A 12,923-nucleotide genomic window follows, 5' to 3' on the forward strand; every position below is an offset into this window, starting at 1 on the left:
TAGTCAAGAGACGGTGTAAACCTCTATGGAGGACGTGAGACTCTAGAAGATCGTCTTAACACTGGCTCAGCATGAGCTCGTGGCTGTCCCAACTACATATTATGCAAGGAACCTACTGCAAACCAGAAAGAAACTTCATTCCTGTCATACTCATGTGTCCCAACTGGCGATGCCATAATGAAACAGATGGCTGCTCAGTCACACAGTTATCACATGAGCTTTTACACCAGACACATGTAAAGGGTAAAATGTTCCGGACTTGGAACCTCTAGCAACTACAAGAGACCCTTTGCTGATTTTCCAATGAGTGATTGCCAAAGAAAACATGGTAACCACTGTCATCCAATTGTCCAGTGCTGATCAAGCTCTTCTTAAGCATAGGCACATGCCGTACATTCCTGAGCACAAGAGGTGAGCCATTTGCAAGTGAAAGATGCACATCTCCCACTCCAACAATGTCATAGGCATAATCATTTCCCAAACGCACACATCCTTTCCTTCCTACATCATAAGAGGCAAACCACTCCTTGTGTGGAGTAACATGAAAGGATGCTCCAGAGTCAATAATCTAGTCTTGTGACATACCATCATCCATGGTAACCAAAAATGCATCTGAGAAAATAGAGGTATACAAGACATCACCGTCATCACCATCACTACGAATGGTGTTGACCTCCTCTATCCTTGCCGTAGGCTTCTCTTCCTTCTTGGCATCATCCTTCTGGTTATTGCTCTTGCCTTTGCCTTTTTCCTTTTTCCACTCGTAGTAATCTTTCTTCATGTGGCCCTTCTTGCCACCCACCGTAATAGCATTCATTATCTTTCTTGCTTCGAGACTTGCTTCTGGATTTACCTCTCTCACGAGATTTCCCCCTTTGCTGTGATCTCCCTCTGACTGTCAATGCACTAGAACCTTTTCAGCCAGCATTGTTCTTCTGATTGACCTCCTCTGTGAGTAGGCTGCTCTCGACATCCGCACATGTCAAACCACTTGCAGAGGCTGAGTTGCTTATGGCTCTCCTGAAAGTATCCCAACTTTCAGGCAAAGTGACAAGCAAAAACATTGCTTTCACTGAGTCATCAAAGGCAATCTTTTGTGAAGACAGTTGGTTGAAAATGGTATTAAACTCATTCAAGTGATTGGACATAGATGTCCCCTCTTCCATGCAAAGATCAATGAGTTTCTTTAGCCAGTACACCTGGGAAGCAGCACTCTTGCAATATCCTTGACATTGAAGTACACTGACTTGGAAAGTGTCAGCATAATGGTAGAGCGAGCAAGCTCATCCAATTCAGCCCAGTCATCGGCATCCATATCCTCTGGCTTTACACCTTTGCATCTGACAGGCTTAACATGCTTCTTTTGCACCAAGACATTATAGATTTGCTCCTTCTAGTAAGAGAAGTTTGTACCATCCAACTTCTCAATGTTGAAGAGTGCATTCTCTGATGATGAAGCCATCACAGCAGATGTAGGTGCAAAACACGAAGCAAACCAAAAAAATGCAAACTGAGTGGCCAAACAATGTAGGTGCAAAACTGAATTTTGCTGTGTGCAGTGACTTTTCTTTGTTTTTGATAGCAAATAACTTTTGAACAGTAGCTCCAATGCAAATCTTGTCAAGAGCAATATTGTAGCTCACATATATCTCTACAACTTCTCTGTTGACCGCAAGTCCAAAATCTCTACAGATTCTCTGCTACCTACTCACTTTGAACTGATGTTTACAATAGTTTGCAGCAACTTTTGTCTGTTTTGGACAGACAATATCTCTTCGACCGTAGCTCGGTTGGCAATACTGTAAACAACAAAGTTTTAGCTTGAACTAAGATCTAAAAAACTCATGTTGGTCTTAAAGTCAAAATCCTTGAGGATTCTGAGAAGAGGATTCTTTGATATCTGCCGCTCAAAACTGCTGTAGGCAACTCGATGTCATGGCATAGTCCAGGTCTGAACTTCTATCGTCACATGCATATCCATATGCTGTCCTGTCAACATGATACATACATCCACAATAAGAATAATTGATAAATCAACTTTGGGATCTTCTTCAGGATCATGGGTTTCATCAATAGTATGCATGATCTTTAAGTCACATTGTCTTGGAAACAATGACGCAAAAGGATCTTCATCGACATCGAGGGGAGACTCTTCTTCCTTGAATTCTAGTTGTTTTTTATTTGAGTCAAGGGTTCTATGCACGGGATGTCCCCAATATTAGAGTATTTTCTAGTCATGGGTTCTGTGCCCCCCTGGATATCTCCCAAAAATCTGAATATTTTGGGTTTCTTTTTGGAATGCTCTATCATTCCCTTTTTATCCTACTTAAAGCGAGGGGGGTTGCTTTGATATGTTGATGTAGGCTGTCTTTTTCTCTTGAGGCAGGACCTAACCTAAGAGTCTTTCCTAAAGACCATGCTTACTAAGCCTTTGACACATGCTTGTTGAGCCTCTAAGCCTTTTGAGCCACGCTCACTAGCCTTTGAGCCATGTTACTAGAATATGAGTTTGAAGCAAGGACCATGTTTTGTTTCTTTGCTAGTGTTGGAGTACAGGGACTATTGAAGGCTATCTAAAAATTACCATCATCATTCTCAAGAGGGGCTTGTTGGGTATTTTAGAGTCTAGTAGTGTGTCCATTGGTGTGAACAATCGTTATTAAGTTCTACATCAAAAGATGATGCTTGATGCCTATAAAAGTAGTGCACATGGTGGAAGTATTATAAAAAATTATTCATCATTGTGTTGTGTAATCTCTCTCCATTGCTCTCTCTCTCTCTCTCTCTCTCTCTCTCTCTCTCTCTCGCCCCATGTAATCTTAACAAGAACTTCCATGTATCCACTTCCTCCCATGGTGAAATCTTATTCCTTTTTTTGAGAAGAAAATTTTATTTATATATTCCCTTTAGTAGCAAAACATACAACTTGAAACACATATATGCCCTTAGGCCCAATAGTTCAACTAACATATATACACCTCAGGGATCATAATTACACATAAGCCTAAAAGGAAAGGTAACTAACATCAAACACCCAAAAGATAGTCACCACCAAGCAATAGGCCAACACTAGCATAACCTCAACACCCCCAGAGGACAAGTTCTTCCATCAACAAGCTATCTGTAAAAGACACCATCAAGTAGTAGGCCACCAGCACCCTAAAGGCAAGTATGTCCAATCACCCACCACAACCATTAGGTTCATAAAGAATAAATGCTCCCATCCCAAGGGCCTCCAACTACTCTAACTTTTGCAAAGTAATCAAATAGAGAGTCATCTGCACAATGAGTACCACCCTAACTAAAACTTCTTCAATAGTTCTATACCCTCTCGACAACATGGCATAAATAGATATACAACAATGTTATTTTTGGGCAAGTGCCCCTCTTGAAACCTATAGCTAAAGATTCTTCCCTTTTCACGCCTCTTCTTTAAGACTTATTTCCTAATTTTAATACACTATACATGTTGGGGTTAAAGGCCCATGTGGCCAGGACCCCGTGTACAGTTGGATGTACCATACATTATATAGTGAATAACCTGAAGATAAGGGTGATTGAGCACCCACCAAACGTACGGTTCTCTCTCTCTCTCTCTCTCTCTCTCTCTAGCTCTCCATTGCATCTTCAATCCTTTAACTAGTATCAGAGCTTTGGAGATCACCAGGGAGTCAATGGTCCCACAAGTCATGCATATGAAGGTGTTCGATGAAGACCATATAAATTGCTTTGTGAAAGAAGCATAACATGTAGCCCATGTAGTAAAGAAGAATGCAGCAAAAAATACAGCTCTTGTAGGAAAGAAAAACACAACCATGATCATGAGACGATGATGGCTTCAACAACATCAACACGTAAAAACCCTAAAAATTTATAGAAACCCTAAAATGTAGAAACCCTAAAAATACAAAAATCCTAAAAGTAGATGAGCATGATGGCATGGAAAGGGTTACCTACGCATAAGCATGGTGGGATGGAAAATATATAGGTGAGAGATGGATAGGGTGGCTCTAATACCATGTTGAGATTACATGGAGAGAGAGAGAGAGAGAGACAGAGAGAGAGAGAGAGAGAGAGAGAGAGAGAGCACAATTGATGGAGATTGCAGAACACAATAATGCATGAATTATGATAATACTTCCACCATGTACATTGCTTTTATATGCATTAAGCTTCATCTTTTAACCTAGACCTTAATAAGGGTTGTTTACACCCTGAGGGGATGTGGACACCAATGGACACACTACTAGACTCTGAAATACCCAACAGTTCTTGTGGCATATTCAAACTACACACTGAGTACTTTGAATGGAATGAAAGATCTCTATATAGATGAAATGAGAGCTACCTTCCTAGGAAAAACATTCCCTCTGTGCTAAGCAAGTTGAGTAGGCTGAAGTCAGAGTATTTGAAAAGGTTCCTTCCACATGGATTTTGGGAGCTATTACCATGACATTTTAAGCCTTAATAAGGATGGGAGTAGTTGGAAAAAAAGGTTACTTAAAAAGTGTGTTATCCAAAGGGGGATACACGAGCCTCAACCTAAAATAGCTAGCTTGTACATACACGAGCTCAAGTAATGCAAACTAAGTGTGAGGCCTCAAAAGAACATCCCTAATTACAGGTAGCTAGAGGGGAAAGGCCCATGCAAAACTTGAGCATGGAATTAAAATAATGATAGGGTTGCATACTTGATTGTTGAGACGATGTTGAGCTATTGAAGAGATGTGGGGAAACAGTAAATTAAGTTATCTATTTTGTAATGCATGGCTGAGACCTTTAAAAAGGAAAAAGTAAAGAGAGGGCAATACCGATAACTGTACAAATCTTGGTTAGATTGTGCAAGGAAATCAATGAAAACATACTGGTAAAAGTGGCTAAAGTTTGGAGAAGCAATGTACAGCTTTGTGCTCAATGGCCTTGGTAATTTTTCAACTCTCCTTCTTATGAGTGTCGATACTGATGAGAAGCCAAGCCACATTCCCTCACACGATAAAAATCGTTGAACTTGGATAACCAATTCAAGACTTCTAAATTTGGCAACCAAATGTTTTTTTACATTAATTAGTTTGGAAGTTTTTTGAACCTTAGTATAGGTGATATATATATATGTATATATATATATGTATGTATATATATATATGTATGTATATATATGTATGTATGTATGTATATATATATATATATATATATATATATATATATATATATATATTGGGTATTGACATGCTACGAGGGCCATTTTTAATTTTTATTTTTTATTTTTTTGGAGGAACTATCGCGAAGTTTGTAGAGGCGGTTAGTGAGCTTGAGCATGGATTGGTCGTTTGAGGCGGTTGGTGAGCCCGAGCCTAGAAGCTTCTGCTTGGATGCCTATAAAACTTGGAGCTCGGGCCAATATTGTGAGGCTTTGTGCCTCACAGTGTGCAAGAGAGCGAGAGAGAGAGAGAGAGAGAGAGAGAGAGAGAGAGTGGATAGATTTTATGTTGGCGATTGGGCCTCCTTCCTGGGCGGTTCCACTTGCATCTGGCCTAGCACCTCGATGTCGGATCATAGCCCTGTCTCATTGACTATTACTTTTGAGCGGCCTCATGTAGTACGCCGGGGGTCTCGCATTCCGGACAGGCTACTCTCTGGTAGCGATCTATCTGCTTCGATTGCTCAGATCTGGGGAGCCGATCCCACTTCACAGTCCACTGCAGTGCAGTACCTACATGCTGAGTTCCTTGCCACTTGTATCAGGGAGTCCAGTTTTTCTTGCCGGGAGACCACCTCCGCTTGTCGTCGTGAGGCGGCCCAGTGTGAGCGATCTTTACTTGCCCCATTAGCATCGGTGTAGCGTCTCTTTTGCAGTCCCATCCAGGAGATGCACATTATGCTCGTATACATGCACAGTTACTTGATGAGATCCGGACGATTCAAGAGAGGAGATCTGAGTTCTCTGGTCACGCGACTGCGGCTCGTTGGGTAGTGCTCGGTGACCGAATAAACAAAGACTTCTTTGCAACACATAGAGAGCGACCTTGTGGGACTGCTCTACGTGCAGTTTTGGATGACCATGGGCATTTACAGACTCAACCAGATAGAGTCCTGGAGATTGCTACAGTCTATTATGTAGATCTATTCAGTGCTGATCCGTTGACAGATGACATTCAGGCGGCTAGAGCTACTGTATGGTCCCACACGCGACACTAAGTCATCACTGCTGACATGGCTCGTTCCCTTTGCTCTTTGTTCACAGTCCAGGAGTTACGTGAGGCGGTAGAGGCTCTAGACCCTGCTTCTTGCCCGGGGGATGATGGTCTCACTAGACAGTTCTTCATTACTCATTGGGACGCAGTTTCAGGGCCCTTGCTGAGAGGGCTTCAGGAGATTTATGATTATGGGACCATGCCTCAGTCTCTTTGCTCTAGGCTCATATCTCTTATACCTAAGGGGGGGATGGCACGCTCCTGCGACGACAGTGGCGCCCCATTACTCTCCTTCCTACGGTATATAAGATATTAGCTGCCATGCTGGCAGTGCGAGTGAGGCCCTTTCTTCCAGACATCATTCATGGATCACAGACTGCTTTTATCCAAGATAGATATATCCTGGATAATATCTTTTGCTACCATTAGGTGGTGGAGTGGGCTCGGTCTATTGGGACTCCCCTAGCATTGCTTTTTCTTGATTTTGAGAAAGCATACGATAGGGTGGATTGGTCCTTCATAGAGGGTACTCTTGCTCGCATGGGGTTTCCGCTCACTGGTGTATCTGCACTTTACAGATCAGCAGCCAGTGCAGTGACTATTGGGGGTTTTGTTGGCCGATCTTTTGACATCTCTCGCTCTGTGAGACAGGGATGCCCCCTTGCAGTCTTTTTGTACTTATTTGTGGGAGAGGCACTTTCTGACTTTCTTCATGCCTGGCAGAGAGATATACAGGGAGTCACCTTGCCACTTACAGGCGAGCGAGACCTAATTGATCAGGAGTATGCTGATGATACTTTGCTTATGGTCCGTTATGCCATTGTAGTCCTTGATGTGACGCGTTCAGTTCTCGATGTTTATTGCTTGGCCAGTGGTGCTTGCATTAACTGGCACAAGTCATATGGTATGCTGGTTGGCTCAGAGGATGTTCCGACTTGGGGTGTGGCAGGGGGGTTTACATGGTTGCAGCGAGGTCAGTCTTGTCGCTATCTGGGTTTTCAGGTTGGTGGGCTGGATATCACTCCCCAGCACCAGTTTGCGCCGGTTTTGCAGTCGCTTCGTAGGAAGCTCTGCCACTAGTCTTCCCAGCACTTGTCTCTTGCAGGGCGGGTCCTTGTGGCCAATCAGGTACTGTTGGCATCTGTTTGGTACATTGCTTTCCTGCTGGATGCTTCATACGAGAGTGATGCGGCAGGTTCGCCGCCTGATTCGCAACTTCCTGTGGAGTGGCCACGATGGCACTGTTGACACTAGAGCTAGAGTCCATTGGGAGACGATTATCCGGCCCATTGCAGAGGGGGGCCTTGGCATTATTGATCCAGAGATGCAGTGTCGTGCTTTGCTTACCAAGTTCATTGTCCGCGCCTTGTTTCTGGGCAATGAAACTTGGAAGCTACTTTTCAGATCAGTTTTGCACACAGTGACCCCGTAGTTGGAAACCCGCGATGGTCATACTTGGGCTGTGAGTATACGTTATATTTTTTCAAATTCTCCTCTGCATACAGCTCATTTGTCACCCTTCATGCGCTCCATTTTACAGATATGGATCTCCATGAGACAGGGCATGCATAGACGTCCTCCTGCCTCTCTGCCACGTCAGCCCTTGATCTGGAACCCCCAGACACGGCAGCTTCCGACAGATTTTATTGGGGAGGAGTTCTCCATAGGCAGGGGTATCCTGCCTCGGATTGCAGAGATTGATGCAGCTATTCCAGAGCTTTGGGATCGTGCCATTTGGGGTTTACATGAGATGCCTGAGCGCTCAGGATGGTTATGCATGTTTGGTGCTGAAGGTATGCCCTCTCTTGTTTGGAGCTCCCATTGTTATTGGCCTATGCTTTTTATCCCTATGGGCATGCCAGATGCTTTCGGCCACGTCAGATTATAGTTTCATGGTTTGGGTTACCTAGAGGAGTTGCGACAGTCCAATTGGACTCCCATCCGTGTTGTAGGCTCTTATAGGAAAAGACGGGAGGTGGACCCGTCTTTTCACATTGGTCTGGCTGCCCGTTGGCGATTATGGATCTGGGAGGGATGGCCTCTTTCACAGCTGACTTGGGACCCCGGGGAATGGGAGTGTCCTGCTGTGGAGACCGGTGCTAGGCATACTTTCTTTTTCGGGTATACTGTTCGGATTGGGAGACACTGCTTGCTTCGACGACAGTTACATAGACCTACGCGTTCGGGCACTTGGCTACATGCAGGTCTCTCTCATGCTTTCCTGACACAGTACTGGGCATCTATTTGGAGGCTGAGGATTGCTCGGCGGATCACTCTCTTTTTTTGGTTGACTGCTCATGCTGGTCTTGCCGTCGGCACTTGGGGTGCCTTGATAGGCCATGATCCCATATGTATACGCTGTGATCATCAGGTTCAGGAGTCTCAGGTCCACTGCCTCTGGTCGTGTCCAGTGGCTTCCTCTGTTTGGCGAGCAGTGGCTCTACTACTCAGCAGAGCTAGTCAGCATGCAGGTTTCCTCAGTTGGGGATCTGTGTTATGGCTCCTTCCTTGGCCGGGACCACATGTGTTCTTTGAGGGTGAGGGCACCGATGTTGTGCTCATGCTTACGGCGAGACGGGGTATCGGCGGGGGTACCTTAGTATGATTCCACCAGACGCCTTGCAGATGGAGCATTGGCATAGGGATGATGTTTTTATGGTGATTGCTGCGATTGCGATGTGGAACATTTGGAGAGCTCGTTGTCTCCATGTCCTTAGTCACACGCGGCAACCGACACGTGATACTCTAGTCCTGATTTGGCTCGATCTTATCCGTGCACTGCGCTCCATGTATGATGATTCCTGTCGGCCTTCACAGACAGCTCAGGACAGACACCAGGCCCTCATTCGACGATGGGGGCGCACGGGTCTCTTCTTCAGGATTGTTGGAGGACATGCTAGATGGGAGTACACTCCCCCACAGTGGTTCATATTGCACACATCACATCATCCACCGTGATGTAGCACTGACCGCTCACACAGGCTACACGCCTCTCACTGCACAGTTTGTATGCCCCCTCAGTAGGCCACCACTGGAACTTTGGGGAATTTTTCATACTCAATAATATAGCTCTGTGTTTCCGAGAGAGAGAGAGAGAGAGAGAGAGAGAGAGAGAGAGAGAGAGAGAGAGAGAGAGAGAGAGAGAGAGAGAGAGAGAGAGAGAGAGAGAAGAGATTAATATGAATGTTAACGTTTGCGACCTGATGACGAGAGAGAGATTAATACAAATCTGGCGCACGAGAGAGAGAGAGGGGTGTTGCGAATATTTTAGGGGCATGATTATTTTTCTACATGGAGAAAATAAAAGCCTGCGATAATGCGATTTAGTGGTTCAATGCTAGAGAAGACTAAGCTATTAATTAATTAACCAAGCCCGGCAGGGCTTGGTTAATTAATTAAAATGTGTGTAGACTAAATGGGCAATGCCTATCATCCGAGTGTTATAGTTATAATACGTGATTGATTGTAGTTTTTGTTCTAAAGGTTTCTAAAGTTAGACCTACATTCTAAGATCATCATCGTAGCAAAGTTAAACATTGAATGGACGATTGATAGCTTATGTGGCTAGAATAGTGATATCTTAAAAGGATGTATTGTCTTTGTTTGTCGATTGGCTCTAACCTACGTGATAAGCGACCGAGCATGAGAATTGGGTTTGATCCTTGTCATTTATTGTATAATTAATTCTTTTTTAAAAAAGGTTAAGGGGTTCACACTCCACACTTGTCTTTTAACTTTGTAAGATAGGTTGCTCATCTCACATGTATCACTTTCAAGAACAAAACCTTTGGGCATGCCATAAGAAAGGCTATGGATAATTGATGGATGGATGCCCATAGACTATGGTTTTAGTCATCACAAAAACCTCCAAAAACCCTAAAACGCGTGTATTTACCTGCAATTAAATAATTACCAGAATTCAGGACTGTTTAATGAGTAGTCTCTTCTGCTCCTACGAAATGAACGCTTAGGCTAACTCGCCCATTTTGAAATCTGCCACTGTTTACCTGCAATTCTATTCAATATCAGATTCCACCCCAAAAAAGGAAGATCAAAATAGCTCCGCGATCCCGCCGATATACATTTTGTAAGTACCGTTTTCAGAGCCATTTTTCTCAAATCAATAATGTATTCGATCTCTGTTCCTAATTTCTATTATTTTTTTCCGGAAATTTCAATCATCCACATGCCTTAATTTTGAAGGGCAGCCCAGAATTTTATTTGGAAGGATGAATTTGTATCCTCCCTTCTTGCAATGCAAAGGAACACCATTGATTTTTTGAAAATCTAGGTGAAACATGCACTCACGGACTGAAGGATATGCTGACTGGTGCTTGCTGATGTGGACTGAGGGGTTTGTTTTTGCTGGCTATTGTTGTTTGATGTGCACTGATGTGGATTGATGCTGACTGATGTGGACTTAAGGGTTTAGTTGACTGCAATTAACTTATGTTGGCCGATTATGTGAACTGATGTTGTTGGACTGATGTGGGGCGATGTTGGCTGACGTTGACTCTCACTGGCCTGCACGTTTCACAAAGGGTAGTTTCTGAGGGAAATCTTCTGACTCCTCTATTTATATGCAGGCAGTAAGGTCACCTCTTTTCTCTTAATTGCCATGTGGAGTATGGGCCTTGGCAGACTGCAGTCACTGTCTTCAGGTTGTATGAGGTACTACTGATTTTTGCCTTCCGGTGTTGAACAAAGCTTTAGATTGTTCAGTGAGCTGCATCTTTTTGGCCTGCCAATGGGAATGCCATGCCATTTGATGGCTATTTTTAAGGTCAACAAGCTCTTTGAGTTTTGACAATGTTGTCGGAGATTTAATTGTACCCATTTGGAATTTACAAGGCTAGTCAAGTAATTTGTAATAAGCATCTCTCTCTCTCTCTCTCATGCTTCCCACAGCACATGCCAGAGTGACACACGGATATGCAGCCTTGAGCTTACTTGATGCTTCCAAGCACATTTCCAGGAGCCCAAGATGAAGGGTTGGCTTTTTGACACCCTTGTCACACTAGGCTTGATGTATGGAGCAACCTTCGGGGGCGAGATTTATCCAATGAGGATTGGGAGTGAGTTGAGAGGCCCCAGGTCATGATGTTCTCCTGTATGATCCGCCGCAAACCATCAGTCCCACACTAGATTATCTAGGCACAATTTGTTGTAGCCCGGATGGTAGTGGATGCACTCTTCCAAATAGTCACATACCTACATCGCATTAGTCACATGGATCCCCATAGGTACTCAAGGCTTGCCTTGGAGTCCTCGAGATAGCTAGCACTTGAGGGCCACCCTGGAGTATGGTATGTCTTAGTTTCCACTTGGTTCTTAGGATATGGGCTCCTCATGGACTGTCTCCCACCCATTCAGTACAGTTTTTACTCCCCTTTTCTCTAGCTCTCTCCTTGAGTACACCAACCGGGTTATGCAGTTAGATCTTCTCAGCCTCTACACCCACTACACATGGATGACACCTCCAGAGCTTCCACCGAAAGATGCACTTCTATAGAGATCACTTCCTTACGCTCACTGAGGATGGATTCATCCAGAAGCCGGGCTACCTGAGTGTCCATATGTCCCATGCCATGCGGATTGTGATTGGCCACATACAAGTTTCATCCTACCGCCTCAAAGTGGAGACAAATAGAGCTGAGCACGTCTTCAGAGCGGGGGGAGCTCATATGAAGACCCAGGTAGGAAAGGATTTGCCGATTATGCCACCTAGAGGTTGAGACAAAGGAGCATTACATATATCGTTGCCCAATATACTATGGCCCAATATACTATGAAATCTGTGGGAGGTTTCACTGTTTGTTCCATGAGGGATTTGGTCCACTCTCTAGGATCATTGACTTCTTGGACTAGCGTTGCCTAGGGCTCTTCTTGCTTGAGCTCTGCAGACAAAGGGACACTTTCTTGAGAGAGCTTTGGCCCCAACCACCCCGACTCCTCCCTCATCTTTTCAGGGTCGAGACTAATCCCGTTTGAACTGATAACATATCCTAGGTAATGGATTTCTTCTACTCCAAATTCGCTCTTCTTTGCATTGATGTAGAGCGCATTGTCTCGCAAAAGTTGCAAGACCTTTTCAACATCCTGCACATGTTGCTTTGCAGTTGCAGAAAAAATGAGTATATCATCTAAAAAGATGAACACACACTTTCCTATGAGCTCCAGAAATACCCAAGACATCATCTTGTTAAACGTCACAGGTGCATTAGTGAGACCGAATGGCGTCACCACAAACTCATAATGGCCACATTAAGCCCTGAAGGCTGTTTTTGGAATGTTAGCAGTAAAGGCTGTTTTTGGAATGTTAGCAGTAAAGATATGAACCTTATGATAGCCACTTTTGAGATCTATCCTTGAAAAGAACTTTGCACCGTTGAGTCGCTCAAGGATATACTCAATCCAGGGCATTGGGAACTTATTCTTCACTGTGAGCTTGTTAAGAGCCCTGTAGTCCACGCATAATCGTGCGGACTTGTCTTTCTTCTGCACAAATAAGATAAGTGCGGCAAAGGGCGAGGATGACAGTCGGATAAATCCAACGCGGAGTAGCTGGGAAAGCTATTGCTCCAGTTCACTCTCCAGTGCCTTAGAAAGGCGATAGGGGAAACTTACTGGGTGGTTCTGCTCGGGGACTTGAAATTGTGCTAGGAGACCGTCCAATTTTAGCTTTAATGGGGTTGCTGACTGAACAACATACTACTGACTACATACATATAT

At 44.1% G+C, this 12,923-nt stretch overlaps 1 protein-coding gene across 3 annotated transcripts in view; it reads left to right on the plus strand.

The window, feature by feature from the left end:
- Positions 1–9,991: 9,991 nt before the first annotated feature.
- The window catches only part of LOC147621543 (uncharacterized), a 37,470-nt gene continuing 34,538 nt past the window's right edge, over positions 9,992–12,923 (plus strand). Inside the window, exons 1-3 of one of the 3 annotated variants that reach the window (XM_086824309.1) lie at positions 9,992–10,278; positions 10,395–10,482; positions 10,778–10,862. In XM_086824309.1, the coding sequence (XP_086680435.1) occupies positions 10,810–10,862 (53 nt within the window). In that variant the 5' untranslated portion in view covers positions 9,992–10,278; positions 10,395–10,482; positions 10,778–10,809. The remainder of the gene's footprint in view (positions 10,279–10,394; positions 10,483–10,777; positions 10,863–12,923) is intronic. The other 2 variants (XM_086824310.1, XM_086824308.1) reach the window with 2 other exon arrangements.

This window comes from Cibotium barometz, chromosome 30 (genome assembly GCF_041138505.1).
Source record: "Cibotium barometz isolate CiBa-2024 chromosome 30, ASM4113850v1, whole genome shotgun sequence".
NCBI classification, from domain to species: Eukaryota; Viridiplantae; Streptophyta; class Polypodiopsida; order Cyatheales; family Cibotiaceae; genus Cibotium; species Cibotium barometz.